Source organism: Xiphophorus maculatus, chromosome 24, assembly GCF_002775205.1.
Source record: "Xiphophorus maculatus strain JP 163 A chromosome 24, X_maculatus-5.0-male, whole genome shotgun sequence".
Classification (NCBI taxonomy): Eukaryota; Metazoa; Chordata; class Actinopteri; order Cyprinodontiformes; family Poeciliidae; genus Xiphophorus; species Xiphophorus maculatus.
Genome location: NC_036466.1, coordinates 10676091 through 10703608, shown reverse-complemented (window position 1 = coordinate 10703608; position 27518 = coordinate 10676091). Strand labels below are relative to the sequence as shown.

Here is a 27518-nt window from a genome sequence, read left to right as displayed (position 1 = left end):
TGAAGCCTTAACGAGCTCATTGAGTTTAAGTCGCCTTCCTGTTCCTGAACCTGCCATATTCTTAGGTGACCCTTTGAAATTTGTGGACTTTAAGATATCATTTACAACTTTAATTGATTCAAAATCCATCTCTGTTGGGGAAAAAATGTTGTATTTGAAAGGTTCTCTCTCTGGAGAAGCCCGAAAGGCTGTGGAAGGTTTCTTTTACAGAAGCTCTGAGGATGCATATGAGGGTGCTTGGTCAGTTGTACAGGACAGATATGGAAACCCATTTAGGGATAAACTTATGTCATGGCCAAAGATTGCACCAAATGATCCATTATCTCTCAGAGATTTTGCTGACTTTTTGAAAAGTTGTGAAGAGGCTATGCCTCAAGTAAAAGGACTGTCCATCTTAAATGATTGTGAAGAAAATCATAAGATGTTGAAGAAATTACCAGACTGGGTTGTACGTAAATGGAGTAGAGTTGTTGTTGAAGTGCTTGAAGCGTGTGGAGAATATCCATCTTTTGAATGTTTTTCTAGATTTATACAAAAGGAAGCACGTATAGCATGTAATCCTATTGCTTCTCCATTTTTGTTAAAGTCTAAAACTTCTTCAAATGATCTTTCCAGGAAAGCTAAGACTTTTAATACCAGAAACAAGAAACTGGTCATGTTCTGAAATCTAAACTGCCTTGCTTGGTTTGTACAGACATATCACACAGTGTTGCTAAATGTCCCAAATTTGCAGTTAAATCAATGGAAGACAAAAGATCATTTATATATCAGAACCATCTTTGTTTTGGATGTTTAAGGAAAGGCCATTTATTGAAAGACTGTAAAACGCGGCATGTTTGTGGAGAGTGTAGACGACATCATCCTACTTGTTTACACAAGGACAGAGTGAGATGTCAGGATGTTGGTCAGCAGTTTTCAATCTCTCCAGAAGAAACAGCTCAGGTTTCTCACAGTGTTTTATCTCATGCACTCACCCGAAACATTTCTGCCACATCAAGTATTATTCCAGTTTTTCTGTCCTCTGTGAAGGATCCTGGGAAAGAAATACTTACTTATGCACTCCTTGATACTCAGAGTGACTCCTCCTTTGTTTTAGAAGATCCGTTGCATTTTGTTTGGCCAATCACGATTTTTAACGTCTATAGACACAATTTAGAAAATGGGCAATTTTTGCAGTATTTCTGAAATATAATTAGATTTCAAAGACCAACATCACATTACTGTTATGCAAAAGACCTTACAACTGCATCTACTATTTATTTATTTATTTATTTTTACCTCTGTGCTTTTACTCTAAAGTGAAAGAAAATTTGTTCTTAAGTGAACAATTGTTCACATAATTTATTACTACAGGTACTTCAACTGCAAAGGCCAGATCTGTTATCTATTTTGGGTTTACCAGAGAAGATACCAGAAAATAATTCACAAAGTAAAATGGCAAAATAATAAATACAAGGACTTTTTTATGATATTGAATTTTATTCTTTTAAAGAGCTTCATTTTCCTTTTTGTAGTTTTTTTAATGTAATGCCACTCTCGGTGAAGGCATTATGTCCTTTTTGTAGCCAACAACTTTTATTACTCTAACTTGATAAAAAATACAGTTCAAACATTTAATTTCCAAAATGTCTACGGTGTGCTCTGAGAAAAGATTTCAACAATAACTGAAGGAGGGAAAAAAATAAACTTTTAAATCTGGAGTGTTTTAACATTTCACAGAAACAAGAAAGATTCAGGCTTTAAGAGCTAAAATCTTAAAACCTTGAACAGTCAAAGAAAACAGCCAGGTTAGCTTAATTTGCTGACAGGAAATAAGAAAACCTAAAATGTTTTAAGAAATGAACTTGTTTTCTGGACCAATTGGAGGTTCTAGAGGAAGAATTCTGAGAAATCAGTGTTGTAAAAATGTATATATATATATATATATATATATATATATATATTTCTCCGACTTTGTATTGCTTTTTGAGGCTCTAAAAACCCCCGTGTCGATACGGTCAACCAGTTTAATCATTGGGTAATTAACCATTCAGGTAGCAAGGGACCAATTGCTCAAACAGATGTTGCCTGGCATCTAGAGGGATGACTTAACAGCCAAAGAGGTCCTTATCTTCTGCTGAGTCATGAATAATTAATGTGTTGTGTGTGTGTGTTTTTTTCTTGCAGTGTAAGTTGATCATTCTCCATTTGATGAGACCTGAAACTTTTTCACCTCACCCCGCATGAGGACATAAAATGAAGTCTGTATTTAGTTTGTACTCAACTTAGCGAAGGGGCTAGTTGCTCACAAAGGCTGCACTCTATCTGGTCCGCACAACTAAAGGGCACCAGCACAAATCGGTGTGTTGCAAAATCAGCAGGAAAATGTCCAGAGTATGCAAAGCAGTGCTCAACCTCAGGGTCCGGGGAGAGGAGGAGGAACCACATGGAGAAGAAGCAATTTCCAACTGAAGAGATTTCATACCAACATCTGATCATGAGCTATTCAAGCTTGTCAAACCGTCACGTCACTTTATGCCCAAGAATCAGCGATCTGTACAGCTCAGCAAACCATCAATCACTTGGCAAAATATTAGAAAAAGCTGTATACTGTACCTTCATATTTAGGGTGATATGAAGGAGTATTTTCTAAGGTGGAAGAATGAGATGCTTCTCAGGCACCGCATACTGTATGCTGTCCTGCAATATTACGATAAATCTGCCCTGCATAACATTTAAAAAAACAAAACAACTCAGAAATATAAAGGTCAAACTCATCATTTTGAGCTTATTGTAACCTTAGGAAGAGATGGAGCTTCAAATGTTCGAGAAGAAAAGGGAAACGGCAGAAAATGACTTGTTAGCATTTTTTTTTGTCTATCATATTGTACATGTTCAAAAAGTAAATAGGACAATTTCAAGGTGATTTACAGAACATTGGGTCATGTAACACTGTCGTTTGAAAAACGGATTTTCTGTGTCATTCATGTTTGAAGATATTCCTGTACACAGATATTCTGTACTGTTTTTGGTAGATCGGGTTTGCATACATCAGTCATCTGATGTATCATTGTGTGTGTGTATATATGCAATATATACAGTTATCATTTTTTAAAACCTTAAAAAAAACTGTTCATCTGGACTGAAATGGGTTCAGATCCAAACTGATGAAACTTGAATTATGGAAGATGCAGTTATTTTTGGCCTGTTGGATAAACTTTTGCTGCTCATACATGATGCATATTTCAGTGATAACTTAGAAAGTGTTGTTGGTCCATGAAGACCTGTAAAACTCACCAATCATGCCTTTAACCCACTTCTCAGATTTAGCAGGGTTCTATTGTCCTACCATATGTCTGGATTCAAATTTCTTTCTTTCTGTCTTTTTTGTTGATTTGTGAAGCAGTGTACAGAAAATGTCTGACCTGTTACTTTCTAAACCTTTAATTCAGTTCATTATTCCAAGTTGGGAAGCGTTTGGCAGCTCAGAGACGGCCGTCGTTTATCTCAGTCTTTCCAAATGTCCCAATTCAAAGGTACCTCAATTCAAGCTTGAAGTACCTGGAGACCAATCAGAATTGCCTGACATTTTTCCATACTAAACAGAGCAGACTGGTTGATAATGTTTTCCAGTTGAAAATGAAGTGAAATCCACATGGCTTGATTTCTCCCATTAAAAGAGTTTTTTTTTTTTCTTGTGCTTTATAAAACTTCTGCTGATTCCAGGAGCATATGAGTTTGTCCATGAGACAAAATAGTCTGTCCAGAGGCTGGACAGTATCGTTTCCCCTTAATCTGTGTGTGGCCAGTGCTTTTGTTTTTTGATCGACCACAAACTGGACACTGACAGTGGTAGTCCTGCTTCCATTGGCGCTTTTTCTGAGGCTCCCCTCTTGCCAGGCGTTCCTGGTCCTCTAATTCTCAGTTCTGGGAAAGAGGTGTCACAGCCACGGATACCTTAGGAGGAAGATTCACACCTTGGAGAAGATTGTCCCTGTCTGTTCTCTTCCGCCGCTCATGTAACCTGAAAGATAATACAACATAAGCTGCTCTGCACCCGCAATGATTCCCTTTCAACTCCTTCGAGACTTAGTGGTTGTCGTCGAGGTGTCTTTGAGGTGTCTAATCTTGCTATTTCTTAACGAGTTAATTAATAAAATACAAAAATGAAATAAAATAAGATAAAAAATATTTGAACAAAAGTCTAGAAAAAGACTAAATCAGAACTAACCCAACACATCTACCATGAGAGGCACAACTCTTTAAAATATATTATTATTAGTAGTAGTAGTAGTAAAAGGAGGAGGAGAAGTACAGTAGTACTCAATACTACTGTATTAATTTAGACAGTAAAGAATGTATGTGACAGAAAAGGACTTGGTGGTGAGATGAGTTTACCTCTCTGGTAAACGAATGCTTAGCAATTCCAAGTTTTATTATTGGCTAAATATCACATTCATCGTAGCAAATTCACTGAAAGGAAACCATGTTTTACTGCTTTTTTCAATGGAATTAAATATTATATCAGATCTAACAATAAATTGGGTGTTTAAACGTTTGAAATATGCAATGCTTTAAATGTACTATTTGAAACCTAAACCCCCTAGCTTTTTATTTTTATTTGCTTATCTGTACTATTCTTTTCTGAGACATGTAAATATATTCAGTCAACGTTGTCCTATGTTGTTATACTGTAAATCTCATTCTTAATTGTTTATTTCATATTAACGTAGTATTTAGTCTCACCTTGTCTTTATTTCTTTAACTTAATAAACTGCCCAACTAATTTGATTGGTGCTGATGTAGTCATTCCTTTATTGAAATCTTGTTTTATCTATCTTAATCTGTAATAAAATATTACTCGATGTTAAAATACACTTTAAAAAAAGTAGAAAGTGTCTGATATTTTCTTGACTTATTTAATTTTAGCAGGTGACGGCGGGCTGCTGGTGTGTCGGCTGGACAACCCATCCCTGGGAACAGAGAAGGAGGCCAGGCTGCTGCTGTACCAGGACATGGACTCAGACCTGGACAACCTGAGCTGCTCCCAGCGACTCAGCAGAGCCCAGTTCACCAGTAAGTGTTCTAGTTTATTACTGCGAAGAGATCAAGAGGCCATTGACTGACTTTTCTCCCCACCACCTGCTTCAGTTTCCCTCAGCCAGGACGAACACAACCAGACGATCCCTCGTCAGTCTTCGCCCACAGCCTGGCAGGTGCTGTACGCTGACAGATACACGTGTGAGGTAACTGGGAATGTTGCGTGTTTCCACGGACATAAAATTCAAATACAACCGTTGGGATGAGGAAATATTCCCGTTGTTTGTTTTCTTGTCAGGAAAACTCAGCAACGCCGTCGTTCGCTGACCTCGGCTTCACTCTCCTGCTGTTCAACCCCGACTCTGCTGGGAACCCGCTGGATCACTTCAGCGCAGAGGAAGCAGGTCAGACGACTCTGACACACGATGTCGGTTTAGGAGGACGGCCATGTTTTTAGTTGTTCCAAACTCTTCCTGGGGTTTCGTTTTTAACCGTACACAAATGTGTTTCCTCAGGGCTGCACAGTTTCTACTTCCTCCTACTGCTCGCCTACTTCATCGCCTGCTGCATCTACTTCCAGCCTCTGTATCAGGCGCTGAAGAAAGGGGGCCCCATGCACACGGTCCTCAAGGTGCTGACCATGGCCCTGGCTCTGCAAGGCTGCTCTGCCCTCTGCAACTACATCCACCTGGCCAGGTAGCCTCCATCCAACCGTCCTATAGAAGTGTCCACCGTCAAGTCAGTATATAATGAGTTTTACGTTCAGAAATGAGCGATTAGAAAATATTCAATTCTTTCACGATATTCTATCTTCTGTGTTTGATTGCTGTAATGCACACAAATGTTTATCCACTCATTATTGACGCCACAATGTCAATACAATGTCAGTGTTTTGCTTTTGAACATTCTCCTGTTTTCTGTGGAGAAACGAAAACAATCAAAACTAAGCTTCAAATATGAATGGCTTTGAACCGAGCTTTATTCTTTAAGTTGAACTAAAAATGAGTAATCTGGTGTCCGGCAGGTATTCCAGAGACGGTACTGGGATCCCCCTGATGGGCAGCCTGGCAGAGTGTACGTTGCGCTCCGCGCCTCACCTTAACTCTTCTCACACATCAATTAAACAACGCCACCTTTAGTCACGTCTTCTTTGCGCTTCTGTGTGTGTTGCCGTGCAGTCTGGGACATGGTGTCTCAGGTGTCCATGCTGTACATGCTGCTGAGCCTGTGTATGGGCTGGACTCTGAGTCGAGGCAGGAAGCCGCAGTCCAGACCGCTGCAGTGGGAGCGCTCCCCGGCGTCCACGGCCGTCGCTGTCGGCGGCGTGGTCACACAGGTACCAGCTTTTGCTTTTATGTGGCCAGAGTTTCTTACTAGAGAAGCTTCTCGATGTTCTGGTGGGGATTGGTGTTGTCCACAAAGAAGTTGATATCGGCAGTCATGACTGGCAGAGAGCAATCCGATGCGTAGCCTTACACATTGACCCGATCTGTGGTTCCCAGGGGGTCCTGCTGCTGTGGGAGCAGTACTCTGAGTCAGAGAGCGAACACCACAGTTATCACGCCCAACGAAGCCTAGCAGGTCTCCTCCTCCTGGCTCTGAGAGTGGCGCTGTCCCTCCTGCTGGCCTCCGTCCTCTACCAGATCGTCTCCACAGAGAGGAGCACCCTGAAGAGAGACTTCTACCTCTGCTTTGCTAAGGTGACGACTCTGAGCTCCACCAGCAGCCTCTCAGCCTGACAGCCGCCTGACCTCCAGGTTGTCTTCTCTCCACAGGGCTGCTTCCTGTGGTTCCTTTGTCACCCCGTCCTCGTCCTCATGTCTGTGGTCTTCAACGACCACCAGAGGGAAAAGGTGCGATGCCACAACTTCCAGAATTTGACTGTCCGTTACCTGAAATCTTCATTACCTCTGTCACTAGTAAGTCTGTAGGTCATCACCATCGGCATGATCCTCTGTCAGTCCATCTCCATGGTGATCCTCTACCAGCTCTTCCTGTCCCGCTCGCTCTACTGGGAGGTGTCCTCCCTCTCCTCCATGTCTTTGCCGCTCACCATGTCCAGAACGAACCACAGGGGGCGCCTATGAGCACAGATACCAAGGTTACGGTGAGAACTGAAGCGTCTCTGACAGACGCAGCAGGAGATGTCCCCCTGCACCGTCCTCTGTCCCACGTTAGAGCTACCACTGAGCCATGGACAGAGGACAGTACTTACTGCAACATACTACCTCTGACTTCTAACTGGAGCCTCTGGGATGCAAAATGCATGGCCAAGCATGCATCAGCTGGCGAGGTAGACGTCAGCAGAAAACCATGATGAAGAACTTGAGAGAGTGCAAAATCACAAGCAATCACAATTAGTTTATTTTTAAAGGCTTTACCTGCAAATCGCTGAGTCAGCCACGATTGGGGCAGTCTGCATGTAGATAGGCTTCCCCGCAACAGTTTTCATTCCCCTTTTACCACAAGCTTGAGCTTATTTTATTAGCATTTTATGTGATAGACCAACATGAATTAAAGTGGAAGGACAAAAACATGATGTTCAGGGGTCAGTTTCAGTTTCCCAATAAGCAAAACTTCAATTCTGGTCTCTCCTGAGGCCTTCACAGAACATCTGGATTTATTCTGAAATGTAATTACAAATTAATGGATGCTGTTTACTAATTGCTAGTAAAGACAGTGGCTTGTATTCCAGGGTATCATCAGGGTTAAGGGAGATGAAAACAAATGTACGCCACTTCTATGTTGGTGTGCAATAAATTTTTAGACCCATGTACAATTTTTATTGCGTTCTAGCTAAACTTCTCTTTTTCCTAATGAAATCCTAATAAAATGTGGTTCTAGTGTGAGTATTCAAGAGGGAAAAGAAATCTCCAATACTGACGTTTTTCCTCTCAAAATTCAGACTTGTAGCGTAAAATTCTAACTTAAATCATAGAATGTCAGAAGTCTGAATTTTTTTTCTTGATTTTTTCCAGAATTCTGTCATTAATCTGAGAATTTTTTTTTATTCTACACTGAATCTCAGAATTATGTTAATCTCAGAATTCTAACTTTTTTCTCTCAGGATTCTGATGTCAGAACTATTTTTGTCTCAGCAAGATTAGAGACTTTGAGAGAAATTAAAGCAGCATGAGTCTTTGCATAGCCAAAGTGATTTTTATGTTATGATTATTTCTGCCACAAAAGCTGTACTGTTATGTAACTGTCAACATAAATGTATGAGCTGACAGCCTGTGAGGTGCAAATCATTGAAACGACATTAACTCTCTGTAGCTGCAGCGAACTGCATGACTCTGAATGGGCAGAAATGGTGAGTTTTCTAAAAAAAAATCATTTTTACAAGAGCTCCACTGTGTAAATACATTCCTGTGATTTTTCGTTTACTTCTGTCATCGGGCTAAATCAGACTTACGTTAGTGTCAAAACAAAACGGAGGACGGTGGGATCATATCTTGTTGTTGAAGTTGTGACGGAGATATAATTTGAAAAACAAACATGCAGAACAGGTGCCAAGAAAGAAACTGACCTATTTATTTGTCTGTTTGTTTATTTTTTAAGTGATTTAAAAAAAAGAAAAGGAAAAAAAAGAGGCAGCATCCAACACCACTACTTCTCATTCTGTTTGGTCAGAGGCGATATTTAAAAATATACTTGAATGTAAAGCCTTCGTCAGCTGTTATAAATGCGCAAAATGATATCAGCTCATATTGCTTTGCACTGAAACAGTGCATGTGTCAAACGTTGCGTTATGTTTTGTATTGCAGCACAGAGACAATCTAATATTTAGTGGGTTATGTAATTATTCAAACTTGAATGTCCATAATTTATGTGACTTGTGGAAATAAAACGAGCAAACATGGCAACTGTAACGAGTTCACTGGAATTGGTTCATTTAAAAAATTGAAAACTGTAAACATTTTTCAATTAATATGGTCGTGGAGACCACATGGTGAGGAGCTGCAGAGACTCTGCTCAGGTGGGATCCTACATGCTGTTACGAGACACAAGTCACTATTTTTGCTTTTCGAAAAGCATCCAATTTAATATATTTTCTTATTCCGTAAATTTGTCTTAAATAGTTACCATAAACATCGATTTAATGCAACATTGCAAGATTTTTGGTGACCATTCTTGCCCAAACTAAAGATTAACAACAGTTTTGTGTATATTTGTATAGAGGAAATAACTTTTGTAATTACTTGTTTTAGAAAAAATAAAAATCTAATACTAATCCATCATGGCTCAAAGTAAAGTGAGTTTAAAGGATTTGTAAAATCATTTTTATTCGACATTTTATCGACTTTGTTAGGAACTTTCTGGTGTCTGAATAGAAGTTGATTGGATCATGGAAATAACTGTTTGAAATGCATCACTTTGTGTAAAAAAGTGATGCATAAGAGTTTGAGTTTTGTAAGATATTCGGTGACATAACACTTAATAAACGTAAACATGCGGCAAGTAGTTTTTTGGGGTTTTTTAACCTTTGTCAAACAGCAGAGGGCGCTGCTGCATTCATATTTACTCAATGGGTGTAATTCATATTCCTTTATTTAATCAGGTAAACCTCGTTGAGATCTAGATCTCATTTTCAAGAGGGACCTGAGCAAAAAATTTGCAATACATAGCAACCTGGTTACAAGATAAAAACAATTAATACATATGCACAAGTATAAAACAATAAAAACAATGACACTGTTTCATAGAATCTTGTTGCCTATCTTTAATTTTTTTTTTAATGTCTCTTCTCTACCGGAAAATAAGCCATTTAAAGGTGGGATGTTCTCACAATCTGTGAAAAATAAAAATGAATAAAAACCAGAAAATCCTGGGAGTTTGTCTTTGAATGTGAAGATTCGACATGAAGATGACAGAAAAAGAGCTACAGAAAATAAAACAATTGGAATCTGTGTTGCTTTAAATGAACCCTTAGCTTTTTCTTTATCTTGAATATGTTTATCTGTATTTGTTTTTTCTTGAGGCAGAACAAATGAGGCATAACTCTGTCGTTATACAGTGTGTCTGCGAATAAAGTAAAAAAAAAAAACAACATCCGCCCCCCCTCTCCCTCCCCCTCACCCAACAGACTTCTTGTGGCTTTGACGTGAAGCTGTGATGTCACTCATCCTGTCTGTGACATCACAGCCGCCTGTCTTTGTATTCCCAGGTTCCACAGAGAAATTCATTTGCAGTCTTCAATCTCAAACAAAACTGAACGATGGAGCGAAGAAATGTATTGATGGAGAACGTGGAAAGTTTGGAGAAGAGCTGCCGGAAGCTTACAAAAGAGAACAAGAAGCTTCAGAAAACTGTCGAAGACCTGAGGCTGAAGATTGAGAGACTGAATGCCAGGAAAAAAGATACCTGGCAGGTAGAGAATGAAAGGCTGATCAACAAAAATGATTATTTGAAAAAACAATTCAGCACTTTGAATAGTGAATTGGACGAGGCTAAAGCGACAGTTGAACAACTGCAATCAGAAAGCAAAGCCTTGTCAACCCATAATAGGAAGGTACAATGGGGAACAATGGTCGATAAAAAAAACTTTAACAATTCAATGAAAGAGAAATCGCAACAGTTGTACTGGATTGGCAAGGTGAACGAAGAGCTCACTCAAGAAATTGCTGGACTTAAATTAAAGATGGACAGACTTAAAGCCAGGGAAGAAAATTTAAAGGCTGACAAAGAAAAGATGGACAAAACAGAGACTCAGACCCCGGATGAAGAAACTAAGGAAGAGAAATCAAATATATTTCAGATAATTGGGAGAACGTTCATCAAAATGTATCAATCAGGGACTTTGAGGTATTGGGTGCCACCCTGGATATTTTAATTTCGAAAAAACATTAAATAACGACCACAAAAGCAGGGCTAGACTCAGATGAAGCTTGAGAGCAGAGGCAGAAATCTGCGGCTTCCAGAGGGAGGAACGGACATCAGAAGACCGTGACCACCGCAGGCTCCTAGGAGTCTCACAGATCCTTTCCAGGACTGTGTCTCCGACCCGCCTGCTGGAAACTATCCGTCGGACAGTCGAACCTCGGATTCAGGAAGAGCAGTGTGGTTTTCGTCCTGGTCGTGGAACACTGGACCAGCTCTACACCCTGCAGGGTCCTGGAGGGTGCACGGGAGTTCGCCCAACCAGTCTACATGTGTTTTGTGGACTTGGAGAAGGCGTTCGACCGTGTCCCTCGGGGAGCCCTGTGGGGGATCTCCGGGAGTATGGGGTACCGGGCCCTTTGATACGGGCTGTCAGGTCCCTGTATGACCGGTGTCAGAGTCTGGTCCGCATTGCCGGCAGTAAGTCGGGCTCGTTTCCGGTGAGAGTTGGACTCCGCCAGGGCTGAGCTTTGTCACCGATTCTGTTCATCACTTTCATGGACAGAATTTCTAGGCGCAGCCAAGGTGTTGAGGGGATCCGATTTGGTGGCCTTAGGATCTCATCTCTGCTTTTTGCAGACGATGTGGTCCTTTTGGCTTCATCAGATCGTGATCTGCAGCTCTCGCTGGAGCGGTTCGCAGCCGAGTGTGAAGCGGCCGGGATGAGGATCAGTGCCTCCAAATCCGAGGCCATTTTTTTGAGCCGGAAAAGGGTAGAGTGCCTTCTCCGGGTCAGGGGGTTTGTCCTGCCTCAAGTGGAGGAGTTCAAGTATCTCGGGATCTTGTTCACGAATGAGGGAAGAAGGGAGCGGGAGATCGACAGGCGGATTGGCGCAGCGTCTGCAGTCAAGCGGGCGCTGTACCGGTCCGTCGTGGTGAAGAAAGAGCTGAGCCAAAAAGCGAAGCTCTCGATTTACCGGTCGATCTACGTTCCCACCCTCATCTATGGTCATGAGCTTTGGGTCGTGACCGAAAGAACGAGATCGCGGATACAAGCGGCAGAAATGGGTTTTCTCCGTAGGGTGTCTGGGCTCTCCCTTAGAGATAGGGTGAGAAGCTCAGTCATCCGGGAGGGACTCAGAGTAGAGCCGCTGCTCCTTCACATCCAGAGGAGCCAGTTGAGGCTCGGGCATCTGGTCAGGATGCCTCCTGGACGCCTCCCTGGTGAGGTGCTCCGGGCACGTCCCACCGGGAGGAGGCCCCGGAGAAGACCCAGGACACGCTGGAGGGACTATGTCTCTCAGCTGGCCTGGGAACGCCTCGGGATTCCCCCGGAGGAGCGGGAAGAAGTGGCCAGGGAGAGGGAAGTCTGGGCCTCCCTTCTGAAGCTGCTACCCCCGCGACCCGACCCCGGATAAGCGGAAGAAGATGGATGGATGGATAAATTGCTCCTTCGAAGCCGGAGTCCGATACGCCTGCTGGAAACCAACGGCTGACGGGACGTCCGTGAAGGGGGGACAAGTGAGTAGCGTTTAAATTAAAAAGTGAGCGAACGATTGAGGGTCTTTGGGGTGTAAAACCCCATGAATCCTAGGCACTGATAGGAAACAGAAGGACGGCGGAGTCCGCGTAAACTGAAAAACCCGTAATACCAAGTGTGTGTGTGAGTGTGAGAATACTTGGAGGAATTTAAATACCACTAGGTATTTGTCCTCATACCAAACGGCAGGAGTGCAAACGGTGAACCTCTGGTGGATGCATGTAGGCAAGAATTTCCCACCTGAAAAGGTTGAAGAGAGAATTACCACAACAGGGGATTGATCACCGTCCTGCTAAGAATTTATCCAGTCTTTTAGAGTCCATCCTGTGTGTTTTTAAGACTGGAACGAAATTGACTAAATTGCTCAAAATGGGAAAAGGGAATAGCAAATTAACACCGAAAGATAAACTCCAGTGTAAGGACTGGAAGTTTATGGAAAGACAAAACCCTAACTCAGTAAAGAATTTAAATAAATTGATAGAAAAATATTACTTTCAGGGCCAATTAAACACTCACAAAAACTGACTGAGTTATAGGATGAAGTACGACAGAAAACAAAAATCAAATCAAAAAAATATGAGTAGTGAAGGAATGGGTGAGTTAGAAAAGTGGATGGAGGAGCTAAAAAGAGAGAAGAAGGAAATCAGAAAAGTTAGGATAAAACAGGAGAGCAAGAAGAGTGAAGCAGATCAGGCAGCAGAGCAGGGAGGAGCTCAGGTAGGAGTTATAAGAAAAAAGCAATGTCAAATTTATTTATATAGCACTTTAAAAACAGGCATAAAACTGCACCAAAGTGCTGCACAAGAATGACAATAACACAAATGAATAAAAACAGAGTATCAAAACACTAGTTCAATTAAATGCCAAGGAATAAAAATGAGTTTTAAGAAGCGATTTAAAATGATCCAGGCTGTGGGCAGATCTAATTTGGAAAAGTAGATTGTTCCATAGAAGAGGAGCAACAACAGAAAAAGCCTGATCTCCTTTCCTCTTAAGCAACCAAATACAGAAAGAAAATAAAAAGAAGATGTTGAAGATACAGAGTATAGATAAATAAATAAATGATTTAGTAAACAAAATGAAAAATAATGAATTATCTAAAAGCTGGAAAGAAAAGTAGGTGAGAGGAAGTTCATGCAAGGAGGGAGTGAGGATTGTTTTGTGGTCTGTCTGACAGTAGAGAAGTCATGATCATCGCATAAGGCAAGATTTTGATGTAGTTTTAGTTTTCTAAATTCAGAGAACAGTTTTCTCTTTAGAGTGGCTTGTTTAAGTAAGCAAATGATTTATGAGGAATGAAATAATATGGGAAGTTTTAAACGTTTCACAACTGCAAAGAGAATAATAATTTGGTGTTGTGACGCCTTGAGTGGACATCCAGAGAGGTTGACAAGCAAGTGTTAAGGTGCCAACCTGAACATTATCCAGCTGAATACCTCAATTTAGGCTTTGATGAGAAAAGAGCAGCTCTCTTCTCATCAAAGCCTAAATTGAGGTATTCAGCTGGATATTAGAGAAGATCTCTGAGGTTGTTCTGGTTCCCTCTGAATCCTGGAGATAAATTATTCACATGTGGTTTTAATTTCATTTCTTATTTCATGGAAACACTGAAACAGTGAAATTGTGTTTTTTTGACATTAGCAGAAAACAAACTGAGATTTGCTGACAGTTGTCATGGAAACCTCCCAGAGTGATGAAGACTCCTCCAGGCCTTCATCGCCGCAGCTTATTCTGGCTGCTGCTGCAGCACCCAGACACCAGCGGCCCTCGGGGGCCCGGCGGTGGCAGTCCGACGCCCCTGAAATCCACGGGGCATCGGACCGGAGACCCTCGGCTCAAAGAGGTCAAGGAGACGCTGAAGGTCACCATGGAGACGACCTCAGACGGAGCGCTGGACCGACTCCTCCTCAAGAAGTACGCTTTATTTATCTTTCTACTTTATGGCTTTAAAACATTTTTTCTTTTTATTGGCTTTTATTTTGTTTTTATTACAAATTCAGATTCTTTTTTGTCATTATTATGAAAAGTTTTAGTTTTTAATTTGGTTTTTATCCAAAATAGTTTCATTATAATAAAACTAATTCTAATTTTATGAGTTCTTTAAAATTCTTCAGAGTAAAAAGTCTTTTTATTTTTGAGAAGGGTATATTTATCTTAAAATAATGTTTTATATGTTGAAGCTTTTTACTTTCACTATGACCTTGAAAAGCATCAAAATGACTCACATCAACTGGGACCAGCTTCCCCTCAGCATGATGCTGCCTCCTCCATGTTTGGACCCGAGGTGTCCCCGTAGCGTTTCCATGGTGACAGCGTTTCTGCTGGTTTCACGTGCAGGTGTAGCAACAGGCCGACGACGAGGCGGTCACCGACCTCAGAACATTTTACGTTTCTATTTCAAATAGTTTCCAGACGTCGATCAGGATGTTGAAGATTTTCAGTTTTATTTTTCATCTGATCTGTTTGATGATCTGCAGGAACAGAAGAGAGAAAAATACTCTGAGTTCAAGTTACAAGAGTTGAATTCAGCAGAAATATGAAGCATTAATTTCATTTAAAAAGCTTTAAAGAGCATGTTAATGGGACAAAATGTGATTTTATTCTGTTATGGTGAAAAAACCTGAGCTAAAATGAGACATGATAGCAGCTCTATAGATTCAGAGCCAAACACTAAAACTTCCTCCGGATCTGTAGCATTAAATCCACTTCAGAACAGATCCAGACGTCCTGAGCAGATCCTCCAGAGAAAAGAAACACAAGATTTGAACTTGGATCATTTGTGACTCAGCTGCTTGGATGTGTGTTTGGCTTTGAAAGGTTTTGTTGTGAAGCAGAAAGTTGATGAAGTTCACAGTGAAGACGACTTCAGTCCACCTGAAACCTGGTTTCACTCAAACCGTCTGATTCACTTTAAGGACGGGAAGTTTCTGATGCAACAAGAAGGAACAAAAGGTCAAAGTTGAAATGAAACAGAGATAAACTCCATGTTGCTCACAGATGTGATGGATCAGTTTGAACAGCTGTTGTTCCAGGAGAACAGTTTTGTTTTCCAGCTTTTGTTGACGGATGAAAATTTGCATTAGAAGATGAGATAATAACCGACTTTCTTTGGTTTATTTGTGTGGATTTAAAGTCGAACAACTTTAAAGAAAAGCAGGAAAACCTTGAGGAGGAACCTGAGCAGCGTTCTGACAGACCAAACACTGAGAGGAACCAGAGTTTGCATCGTCAAAGTGACGACTGTGAAATCATCTGAATCTTGTGACTCGTTTCCCATCAAATCCCAGACAGGAGAAGCAAAGCCTCACGTCTCCAACATGAAGATGGAACAGGATGCAGGACTTCCACCGAGCGTCACGTCACTCACAGCAGATCAGGAGTCTGGCTCTTCACCTCCACACTACCTCAAACCTGGGACAGCGAGGGGTTAAAGGTCATCTCCAGCACCTTAAATGTGCAACATTTCACTTCATATGAGAGCGTCTCAGTTTAGAGGCCAAAACCAGCCAAGAAGCTTCAGAGTTTTCCTGCAACGTAGCGCTGGTCTATTGGCCTCAGTGAGGCTGGTTTTACGGAAGAGGTGTTCAGGGCAGCAGGAAAATTCAGCGCTAATACGGACGGGACCAACGACTCCACCTATAATGATGCTTGGATATGAGTTCATATGTTCAGATCTACATGAGATGAAACAGTCGATTTTCATCACATATCAGCACATTCTCCATCGGTCACCCTGCCGTCTTTCTGGATTTATTCATTATTTACATCATCAATGGAAATTGTTCAACCAGATGTTTATCTTTATTTTAATTCAGATCAAGTCAGCTTACATTACTGTCGTTAAATAAGAGTCACTGCAGGATTTTATTCAGTCTGACCAGAAAAATCTTCCTGTAAGAGTTTAACACAGCAGCTGCATTTTATGATTTTAAACTGTTTTTATTACATATATAACTCCAAACAGTTAATAAAAAATGAAAGGATAATATGTGAGTCGGTAAATTGTCAATATGACTCAGGAAGACTGTTAGTTTTTCTCTAAACTCCACATTAAGTGGATATTAAATGTAAACAATGCAGCATTATCAGGACTGTAGTTCCCACTATGGCCACCAGAGGGCGGAAATTCTCCGCTCTGAATATAGAGGTGAGTTTGTAGAGCTGCAGCTGGTTTCTGACTTCTGTTAAGTTGATCACGTTTATATCTTTCTCATTATAAATACTAATATTATTATGGTCTGTCTAAAGGACTGACAGCTGATTTAATATACAGATGTGTTATTTACATACAGATAACTCATCTATATATCCTAAATAAATTACATATTAATGTTTCCTGATGAGCTGTGGCTCCTAAACTGGAGCTTCAGCTCCAACAGAGCTGAATCAAAGCTCTACAACTCTGGTTTAGACGCTAATATGCTGAGCTTCCGGTCTGAAGGTAGGAAAATATTTATGAAAAGTTAAATTATCCTGGAAACAGTCAGAATGATGTTGATGTTTTAGCTGCAGAGCCGCGAACTGAACTATTATTATCAGAGCAGGGCGGGTTTTGCCCTCTAGTGGACACAGATGAGAGGAAAACACAAGTTACGTAACTTCCTGTGAAAATAGAAACTGAAACCAACTTTGGTCTCCTTCAGATCAGCCTCCATTTTGAGCTGCAGGATGGAAATAACTTGCTGACTTGTTACTAGAGGTAAGTGTTGCCGCTCCGGGTCCCTCCGTGTCTCTCGGCTCTCTGGAGCCTTTCTAACCGATGAACCCACCGAGGCTTCCCGGGGCCTCAGTCACCTCGGCCTGGGTCGCTCGGCTCTCATAGGGCCTGGTCCCCGCAGCAGCGCTCTGTTTACTTTATTGAAGGCCTGATCTAGAAAGGAATTAGATCAAATGAAAAACTTTATTGTGAGACGTTGCTGCTTATAAAGTGATGCTAAGTGAGGTTACATTATGCGACTATAAGGAACAAAAAGAGAAATATTGAACACACTATAAACACACAGCTCAGTTACTGCGCAGTTAACCTGGTGAATGATCAGCTATGATCTACCATGACAGCAGCATCTAAAGCTGATCTGTTTGTGTGGAGCAATAATGAACTTTTCAGATTTAATCTAAATAAACTGAGAACTTAATGTAACTTTTACAGTCCATCAGTTCTTGCTGCAGCGACTCTCTCTGGTGTTTTAACCTAAAAAGCAGAACTAAAACATTGTAAACTAGTTTCTCTGCTTGTTGAAATCAGCAGGAAGTGAATCACATCACTCCGTCCCTCATCAGTCTGGGGTTCAGCAGAAACTGATGTTTCTCTTGTCTGTGGATCAGAACCGGCTTTAAGCCGTCCACAGATTTCCTCTCTTCCTCCTCACTGAGTTTGATCTTTTTCCAGGTTTTCCTCTTGTTGCTCCTTTCAGCAGGAAGAAACTCTTTGTCTCTCAAAGCTCTGCTGGAAAAATGCATCCAGATCCAGACTGACTCTTACCTGAAAGGTTGCTGTGTTTAGCAATCAGTATCTGCAAAATCGGAATCGATCAGCCAGAAAACTGCAGTCGGTTCAACCCTAAAAATAACAAAACTTTTAAATGGAGCAATAATAATAAAATAAATAATTTCACAAACATTTTAGATCAGTTGTAACAAACTAGTTTCTAACTAAAAGAGTTGCATTAATGTGTCTCTTTATTTTGAAGTTCAATCAGATCAATAGACTAAATATGTTTCAGGCCTCGCTGAGTGTTTGGGGGCTTCATCCCCCTATTGAAGCAGCTGTTTACCCATGATTCCTTGCAGCGGGTCCAGCTGGTACCTCAGCTGGATGCTGTGGTCCCTGAAAGCTGCTTTGTGTCTCTTGAGCTGAGAGGAAATCCTGCTGAGCTGCACACAGAGGCTGACATGTTGCTGAGATCCCAGCTGGACCCGGTTCTGTCTGGAGGAGAGCTGTGGACCCGACCTGAGCTGCTGCTCCCTCAGAACCTTCTGCTCACTGACTCCCTCCATACAGAGCTACAATAGAGTCATGATGCGTTCAAGTCCACTGGGAGCTAAATAAGTTCACTAGTTCATAGGAAATGTTCACTCATTCATTCAAATGATTCACTCTGATCCTCTGAACACATGATGGGAACCAGCTTTCTGCTTCACAGGACAGTTACTGGAACCGGATCACTGGACTGACTGGTTCTGGTTTCTCTCTCCAAAAGGCCAGAAGATGAAAGATCAGGACAGAGCAGAACCTCCAGGACCCATAAGTCCATCTATGAGGAGTGACTGGTCCAAAGGTCTTCCTCCAGGGTTCAGTAATGAACCTGGACCCTCAGACAGAAAGTAAGAAACCATTTTCTAACTGATTCATGTGAATCTATAGAGATATAAAATAAAAGATATTAACTGGTTGATCTTCAGTGTTTTAATAAACAGTAACTTAATTTTCTGAGATATTAATTTAAAGTTGGACATGAAGGATGTTGGTCAGTAAATCAGTAGAGTTTGAATGAAGGTCTGAATGAATTAATATGGATTAAAATGTTGCATGGAAACAAAAACAACCAAGCTTGTGAAGAGCAACAATTCAGATTGTCTGTAAACCCACTGAAGCAGTGAAACCCAGCATCTTCCAGACTGGGAACACTGGCATCAGTCATGATACCAAATATAATTCAATGAAGTACTTAAAACCAGAAATCATCAATGTTCTGAGGTTCTGTTCTGACCCAGTTTCTGGTCCCTTGTTTTTTGTGGACCTTCATGAACATCTTCAGCTCCAGCCTGTTGCTAGTGAACTATTTCAGTGATGAAGAAATGTCTTCACAGGAGGAGCTTTGGTGAGGAGGAGCATCCATCCTGCTGTGCTTTGGGTCAGAATGTTCTGATGGATCCGGTCTGTACCAGCTGCCCCCAGTATGGGAAACGACCCAGAACAGGATCTGGACTGCTGACAGCCAATCAGAGCAGCTGTGCTCCAGGTGAGACTGAACTCCTCCAATCAGAGCTTCCTTCTGTCGTCTCTGTGGAACCAGATCCACGTCTTTAGTTGAGATTTGGAAATTTAAGGTTTAAAAGTCTTTTTGTGGTCAGTTGTTTCAACTGAATCTGTGTTTTTCCAGCTGGTGTAACTGGAACTTATGTCCAGGTAACTGGGCTTAATAAAGTCCTCATTTAATTTGAGCCTGTTAAAAAAAAATTGGCCACAAGATAAATGTACAAATTTAACTTTTTATTTTGTTCGTTTTTAAAATTATAAGTGAAGACTCTTACTCTGAAGGGTCATGTTGCAGCATAACATGTCATCAGCTGTAAATAAAACAAACACTTCATAGAATCAATTTGATGATTCTTACAGATAATTTTATTTGTGTTTCAGCACATTATGAGGTTAAGGGGAATGAAATAGCAGAGAGGATGGCTAAGGAGAGCAGCAATCGGGTTTTGGTTGATGTTAATGTTACGTTTAGCATAACAGAAATAAAGTGTATAATAAAACAATAAAAGAGAGGTGGCAAAAGTTATAGGTCAGCAAATTGCCCAGCTGCCAACATGGTTAATCTGACCTTGCTGAAAATGATTTTTGTTCTACTTTTATTGGTTATTACACCAGGCCTTTAAGGTTCTGCTGGAAAATTGGAGTTTCTAATTTGGGAAATGACTAAAGGACAATTCCACGTAATTTCTTGCTACTTTGAGCATCTTTAATGTGATCTACTTCAAAAACTAAAATATGTAGACTTCAATCATGGTGTAGATTATTCAGGCCAGAATATCTAAAACCAAGTTTGTAGTTTTTTCTTTCCCTAAACGAAGCTGCATTAAAGCTTTGATTTGTGAAGCTTCAATACAGGTTTGATTTCAACCCTTTTAATGTATCTGGACCACGGTCACCATGTCTCTCTATGAAAAGGGAGAACATGGTGGATTTCACTAGGCAGAAAGTGATTTAAACTCTGTCACAGAGTTTAAATCACTTTCTGCCCATTAGAAAGTGACTTTGAGTAACCTCAGAGGTCACTGAAGTCTCTGAAAAGCTCCCTGGTTCAAGGTGTGGTTGAGGTTCAGCCTGGCAGATGAAGGTAAATGTAGAATATAGTAAGGAGTTATGTTACAGAGAAGCTTCTTCAGGAAGTGAATAGTTTGTGAGATCCAAATGGTTTTGGAGACAATCAGGCAGATGAATGTGAGGACAGCAGAGCTGCAGCAGACAACAGAGGAGTGGAGGAGAATCTGGGGACCAACAAGGCATCCTTAGACCATGGAGGCACAGAAACCACAAGAGGTGAACTGGAGAAATATACTAGAAACAATAACTACATGCTATAGTGAAGAGTTAAAAACTCAGAGAGATAACTAGTAACTTGTCCCCTGTCTGCCAGATCCTGGTTTTTACCTGGATTTATGGCCAAATTTTCACTAATCACAATCTATAGTTTAAAGTTTTCTGCTATTAGTGTAGAATAATGTAGCCCATATTTTAAGAGTGCAAGTATTTCAGCTTTTAAACTCAAGCAGATTGAAAATGCTCAACCAGTAGGTGGCCCTAATGGGTAAAGGCCCTTTACCCATTTCCTGAATTGGAAGCTCAATCTGAAGCCAACTTCAGCTCTGTAAAATCCAAACTGTTTCCTGAGTTTGATTCCATGAATGAGAAGTTAGATGGTGAACCACAACTCAGACCTCAATAAAACCTAAACTAACAGGAACTGTTCCCTCTGCTGGACGTTGTTTCCATCAGAACTAGTTTGATTTGGCCATAATTTTGTGATAAAACAGCAGTGGCCTCAGAGGCTATCAAAGAGGACAATTTGATACATGGGTCTATGCAGTTGTTTATTAAATTAATGTCTATTTTTGCAACTCTCATTCCAAGTATTTTGTGTAATTATGACTGTAAATATCTCAGTAAACTTGAAATAAGATGAAAATATACAGATAAAGTCTCAGGAAGATATAGAAGCTTGTTTAAAGTCCATATTTCTTGAATATTTTTCAATTTCCATGTAGATTTTCTATATTTTAAACTTGTTTAGAGAAAGGTGTTTTTTGTTGCTTTTTAATGGTGTTAATATTTTTCAAACACTGAGAGCTGGAATAGATTTGAAAGATAAAACTTTACATCCCAATGAATCAACAGCAGCAACTTTAACTTTAAGTTGTGACTTTCGTTCTTCTTACCATGCAGAGTTTTTATAAAATTTGGGCTTTTTATTTATTGATTTACTTTTTTCTCATCCATTAAAGCTGATGCACAAATTGTCTCTGAGAATATCAAAAAATTATTGTTTTCCTTATGTTCAGCTGAAGTGTCTCCTCTCCTGTCTTTGTCTCTTTCTTCAGATTTTGATATTCGGTGTCAGAGTGACCATAAAGCGTCTCTGAAGAAGAAGTTCCAGAGTCTCTCTGAAGGCGTCGCTGAACCTGGAAATCAAACCGTTCTGAACCAGATCTACACAGAGCTCCACATCACAGAGGGGTTAACTAGAGAGGTCAACCAGGAACATGAGGTCAGACACATTGAAACAGCATCTAGGAAACAAGAAACAATCAGAAGAGAAAACATCTTTAAAGTCCCACCTGGAAGAGATCAACCAATCAGAACAGTGATGACCATGGGAGTGGCTGGCATTGGGAAAACACTGTTAACACAGAAGTTCACTCTGGACTGGGCTGAAGGCAAAACCAACCAGAACATTGATTTCATATTTCCATTCACTTTCAGAGAACTGAATATGTTGAAAGAAGAAAAGTTCAGCTTATTAGGACTGATTCATAAATTATTTTCTAAAACCAAAGAAATCAGCAGCTTTGAAACGTTCCAGGTTCTGTTCATCTTTGATGGTCTGGATGAAAGTCGATTTACTCTGGATTTCAACAACAATCCGATCCTGACTGATGTTACAGAGTCCAGCTCAGTGGATGTTCTGGTGACAAACCTCATCAGGAGGAAACTGCTTCCCTCTGCTCTCCTCTGGATAACCACACGACTTGCAGCAGCCAATCAGATCCCTGCTGAGTGTGTTGACATGGTGACAGAGGTCAGAGGGTTCACTGACCCCCAGAAGGAGGAGTACTTCAGGAAGAGATTCAGAGATGATGAAGAGAAGGCCAGCAGGATCATCTCCCACATCCAGAAATCAAAAAGTCTCCACATCATGTGTCACATCCCAGTTTTCTGCTGGATCACTGCTAAAGTTCTGGAGGATGTGATGAAGACCAGAGAGGGAGAAAAACTGCCAAAGACTCTGACTGAGATGTACATAGCATTCCTGGAGGTTAACTTCGCAATCAAGAAGGAAAAGTATGATGGAGGAAAAAAGACAAGATCAATCTGGAGTCCAGAGAACAAGAAGCTGATTGAGTCTCTAGGAAAACTGGCTTTTGAGCAGCTGCTGGAGGGAAACCTGATCTTCTATGATGAAGAGCTCAAAAAGTGCGGCATCAACATCAAAGATGCTGCGTTGTTCTCAGGAGTGTTCACTGAAATGTTTAAAAGAGAGAGAGGGACGTGCGACATCTCCGTCTACTCCTTTGTTCATCTGAGCATCCAGGAGTTTCTGGCTGCAGTCTACATGCTCCACTGTTTCACCAGCAGGAAGTCAGAGGTGATCAAGACGTTTCTGGGAGAAAAATACAGAGAAACATCTCTAGATGAGTTCATGAAGAAAGTCATGGAGAAATCCCTCAGCAGTGAAAATGGCCACCTGGACCTGTTTGTCCGCTTCCTTCATGGTCTCACTGTGGAGTCCAACCAGAGACTCTTAGAAGATCTGCTGGGTCAGACAGAGAACAGTCCAGAAACCATCCAGAGAATCATCACCAACCTGAAGGAGATGAACACTGATAGAATCTCTCCTGACAGAAGCATCAACATCTTCTACTGTCTGGTGGAGATGAACGACGTCTCATTTTATCAGGAGATCCAACGGCTGCTGGATTCAGGGAAGCAGCTCTCAGTGACTGACTGTTCAGCTCTGGCCTTCATGCTGCAGATGTCAGAGGTTCTGGATGAGTTGGACCTGGAGAAGTACAACACATCATCAGATGGACGACTGAGACTGGTTCCAGCTGTGAGGAACTGCAGAAAGGCTCGGTGAGTCCAGATGTTTTCATTGTGTGAATGCTGATTCAGCTCTATTGTCCTCCTGTTTCTTCTTCTTCTTCAAGTTGCTTCTGGATGTTTTTGGTCTTTAACTTCTTCCTTCATCCTCTGGACTATTTCAGACATTCAACCATCTAAACATTCAGCTCATCCAGAACAGCTGCAGCTTCTGGTTTTAGACATTTTGATCATTTTAAAAATATTTATCTTTTTATCAGTTTTCATGTTTAAATGAATAGAAAACCCTGAACTCTAGAAAAAAATCTTTTTTGTCTGAAAGATCCAATCAGCCAGAGAGACTTTTACACTTTAAACTCCTCTTCACTCATTGAGCCGCTGCTCCTTTTAGGATCTTTGTCTTTTTTTCATAAAATCACTGTTTAGGTTTGATGGACACTTTAAAATAACCCCAATAATTGCTGCTGTTGTCATGGAAACCAGTTAGAAACTTAGTGAACCAACTTTTCCTCCTCCCATTAGTTTCCTCTGAGTTTGTAAATGAGAGCAAAATGTGGTGATTGTTGTCTGGCTCCAGAAAAAGTCCTAGTTTCTGTCAGATCCTCCCAAAGCTCTGAGAACTCTGCTTCCAGAGCTGGAACCATTTTCCTCATCAACTCTTCATCTGCAGCTTTTGTTGAAGCTGTTAGCCATGAAGACCTGGAGAGACATGAGCTTCAACTCTTTAGACATCCCAGCCTCTTCTAGTTACTGGAGAACTTTCACTGCTTCACCATGAAAAATGCTGCTGGACCCAAACGCTCTGTTTTGGTCTTCAGCTCTTTAAGAGTTTAGCAACAATTTCTTCTGACATCCAAACCTTTGTTCCTCTGAGCCACACGGTCTAGTCCAAGTCCGAGCTGTGAGCAGTTCCTCCTCCTCTCCATCATCTCCAGTAGTTTCCTTCATCAGCTCAGTCAGCCTCTTCATCAGCTGCTTCAGCTCCTTTGAGGCTCTGATGCTGCAGCTCCATCAGATGCTGCAGAGAAAACTGAACTTTCCTTCACAGATGATAGAAGATCTTCAACATCTGACTGCAGCTGAAGGTCTGAGGACATGAAGCCTGGACCAGAACCAGAACCAGAACCTGGACTTTAACCAGGAACTGCACAGATTCTCTGTGGGGTCAAACTCAGTAAATTGAAGATCAGATGTTGATCAGATGATGACATCACTGTTATCATATTTTAGTCTGTTTATGATCCAGATTGATTTCATTAGAACTGAATTTATTTCTTCTCTAATCACAGACTTGGTGGCTGTTTGCTCCAAAAGGCTGAATGTGAAGTTTTGGCCTCGGCTCTGAAGTCCAACCCAGATCTGACTGAACTGGAAATAAGTTGGATCTTCATAAAAGAAGGTGGAGACTCTGATCTGAAGCGTCTGGTTGAGATCCTGGAGAGTTCAGTCAGTAAAGTGAAGAATCTGAGGTTTGTTTTCTTTATTTATACAATAAAATCCTTCATTTATACTTTAAACATTAGTTTAATTAATGCTTTTATTCTAATATATTTTATTTTATAACAACCTGTTTAAATGTCAGAATAAAATCTCTAAAACTTTTTACCTTATATATTATTTTTTTTCTTATTTCAGACTTTGAGATTATTGAACTTTGTTTTTCAGTTTTTTACTTTAAAATGTTTTGACTGATGAACAAAATGAGTAAAATAATTCAAATGATGTAAATGAATGATGGAGATGTTTCAGTTTGGTTTGGTAAAGATTCAGATTGTTTTATTTCTCATTTCTGATTCTCATCTTTACATCCAGAATGAAATGTTGTTCCTCCAGAGTCGAGCCACAAACACTGACAAGTTCAAATCATCATTAATGACCAAATCTAAGAAATGACTGATTGTAGAAAAGCAAATCTAGATGAAATGAATGAAAGTGAGGTTTGCAGCAGCAGCAGGTTCCTCAGCTTTGTCCTGAAGCTGTGGTTCTGTTGGGCCGGGTCAGAGAGGAACCGTCCTCTTCAGTCTGACAGCTGTCAGTCGGTTGGAGCCTCGTCTCTGTGATGATGCTTCATCAGGTCACGTCTCCTTAGGAAATAATGGCCTCCATTGGCTTTTAGCAGCTTTAATAAGAACCCAAGGCCATTAATGAAGAAACTGAGTGGTTCTGATCCAGTTACCAAGTCGGGTCTCCAGCTGATGATCAGGAACCAGCAGAAATAGCTCAACTCATCCAGGCTGATAGAAAACTTTGAGTTTATTTATTGATCAAATGTTCTGGTTCTGCTGGTTTGGACTCTTTAAACCAGTTTGACTGGATCAGATGTTAGAATCAGTTCATCATGTTTCTTTTACATTCAGGGAAATTAATTTTCTACATTTTTATTATTTATTTGTTCATATTTCAGTTTTAACCTGCATCCTGTTGGCTTCAGCTCACATCTTTTATTCTTTATTCAGATTGTGGAACTACAGTTTGTCAGAGACCAGCTGGACTTCTCTGTTCTCAGCTCTGAAGTCCAACCCGACCCATCTGAGAGGACTGGACCTGACATGGACCAACCTGGGAGATTCTGGAGTGAAGGAGCTCTGTGGTTTTCTACAGACTGAAGGCTGCAGACTGGAGACATTGAAGTATGTAATTATATAATTATTGATATTTATGTGAATAATTATATATAATTGATCATAAATCAAATTAATTTCTTCTGTTCTAATAAATATTTTCTGAGTTTGTTCCTGGACTTGGATCCAGAGTTTAATTTAGTCCCTCTGTGTAACTGAGTTGGACCTGCTGATCTGAGGTCAGAACAGGACAGCATTCGGACCCCCAGTGTGTAGAAATCCCCCTCATGTGAAGCAGGTCAAAGGTCATTCAACCCAGTCTAGAAAGTGAATTCCTGAAATCTGACAGGAACAAATCAATAATCAATGATTGATGCTTCAACACTTTGATCACAACCTGGAATGATTTTACTGACTAAAATCCTCCAACACAACATGACCCAGTACCAGGTTCTGGTTCTGGTTCTGGTTCTGAAGTCAGCAGGTCTTTATTGAAGCAGCAGCTTGTTGGCATTAATATTGATGAGAATCTTTAACTGGTTCTGTTGGACTGGTTAACCTGCATCCTGTTGGCTTCAGCTCACATCTTTTATTCTTTATTCAGATTGAATCTCTGCAGTTTGTCAAAGATCAGCTGTTATTATTTGGCCTCAACTCTGAAGTCCAACCCGACCCGTCTGACAAGACTGGACCTGCAAGAAAACAACCTGGAGGATTCAGATGTTCAGCAGCTGAAGAATCTTGTAAAGACTTTAAAGTAAGTAAATGTTTGTAGTGAGTCCAGCTGCTCTCAGCATATTAAACTAAACCCAGTTAGCATCAAAGCAAAGATCCAGTGTTCCCAGTAAAGCTGCAGCTTCTCAGTGGGAGGAGAATGGTTCAGGCTTCCTGATTCGACACAGAGACAGCAATCAGCCAATCAGAGGAGCAGCAGCTTGCTGTGTTCCTGCGTTTGTGTTGGTGTGAAGATGAGTGTTGTTGCTGTGTCCATGTCTCCAGGAAGTCCAGCTGGACTCCAGCGTCCAGCCGTCCAACATGTCTAGAGACAGTGGTCCTCATCCATCAAACTGTGGCAGCAGCAGATCTGATCTCAGATCTGTTTGTTCTCTCAGTTCAACAGGAAACAACTGATCAGGTTCATCTTGGTCACAGCTCTGAGATCAGTCTGACTGCAGCCTGGAAACCATCTAGTGGATGTGCTGCGTCACTGACTGCTGCTGGAGAGAGGCTGGAAACACTCACTGATCTGCTCTCTCCTTCCTTCTTCTCTCTGCAGGTTCTGATCTCTGTGAAGTAGAAAATGGTCTCAGTGTCCTGCTGATCCTCAGAGGTTGAAGCTGCAGCAGTTTGAGTGTAAAGAGACTCTGACTGGATCATGATGATGACCTCTGACCTCCAAGGTTTTCCTCCCGTTTATTTTCTCGTGTCTGTCATTTAGTGTCTGATAGTGTTTGTCTCTTTGGATCAATAAAGATCCAATTCAAACTGGGCTCCATTTAGAGGCTTCATGGAGTTTTGATCTGAACTGGATTCA

The 27518-nt window shown here is 40.9% G+C and overlaps 2 protein-coding genes across 2 annotated transcripts in view; both read left to right on the top strand.

The window, feature by feature from the left end:
• The window catches only part of LOC111607593 (integral membrane protein GPR180-like), a 34682-nt gene extending 25103 nt beyond the window's left edge, over window positions 1–9579 (top strand). The window contains exons 4-12 of the mRNA XM_023329381.1: window positions 4909–5055; window positions 5131–5225; window positions 5318–5423; window positions 5535–5715; window positions 6044–6093; window positions 6198–6355; window positions 6522–6719; window positions 6795–6872; window positions 6951–9579. Coding sequence (XP_023185149.1) covers window positions 4995–5055; window positions 5131–5225; window positions 5318–5423; window positions 5535–5715; window positions 6044–6093; window positions 6198–6355; window positions 6522–6719; window positions 6795–6872; window positions 6951–7106 — 1083 coding nt within the window. The 5' untranslated portion in view covers window positions 4909–4994 and the 3' untranslated portion in view covers window positions 7107–9579. The remainder of the gene's footprint in view (window positions 1–4908; window positions 5056–5130; window positions 5226–5317; window positions 5424–5534; window positions 5716–6043; window positions 6094–6197; window positions 6356–6521; window positions 6720–6794; window positions 6873–6950) is intronic.
• Window positions 1–27518, top strand: part of LOC111607583 (NLR family CARD domain-containing protein 3-like) — a 66618-nt gene extending 39100 nt beyond the window's left edge. The window contains exons 4-10 of the mRNA XM_023329355.1: window positions 18523–18703; window positions 19190–19341; window positions 21704–23456; window positions 24713–24892; window positions 25880–26053; window positions 26589–26741; window positions 27261–27518. Coding sequence (XP_023185123.1) covers window positions 18523–18703; window positions 19190–19341; window positions 21704–23456; window positions 24713–24892; window positions 25880–26053; window positions 26589–26741; window positions 27261–27267 — 2600 coding nt within the window. The 3' untranslated portion in view covers window positions 27268–27518. The remainder of the gene's footprint in view (window positions 1–18522; window positions 18704–19189; window positions 19342–21703; window positions 23457–24712; window positions 24893–25879; window positions 26054–26588; window positions 26742–27260) is intronic.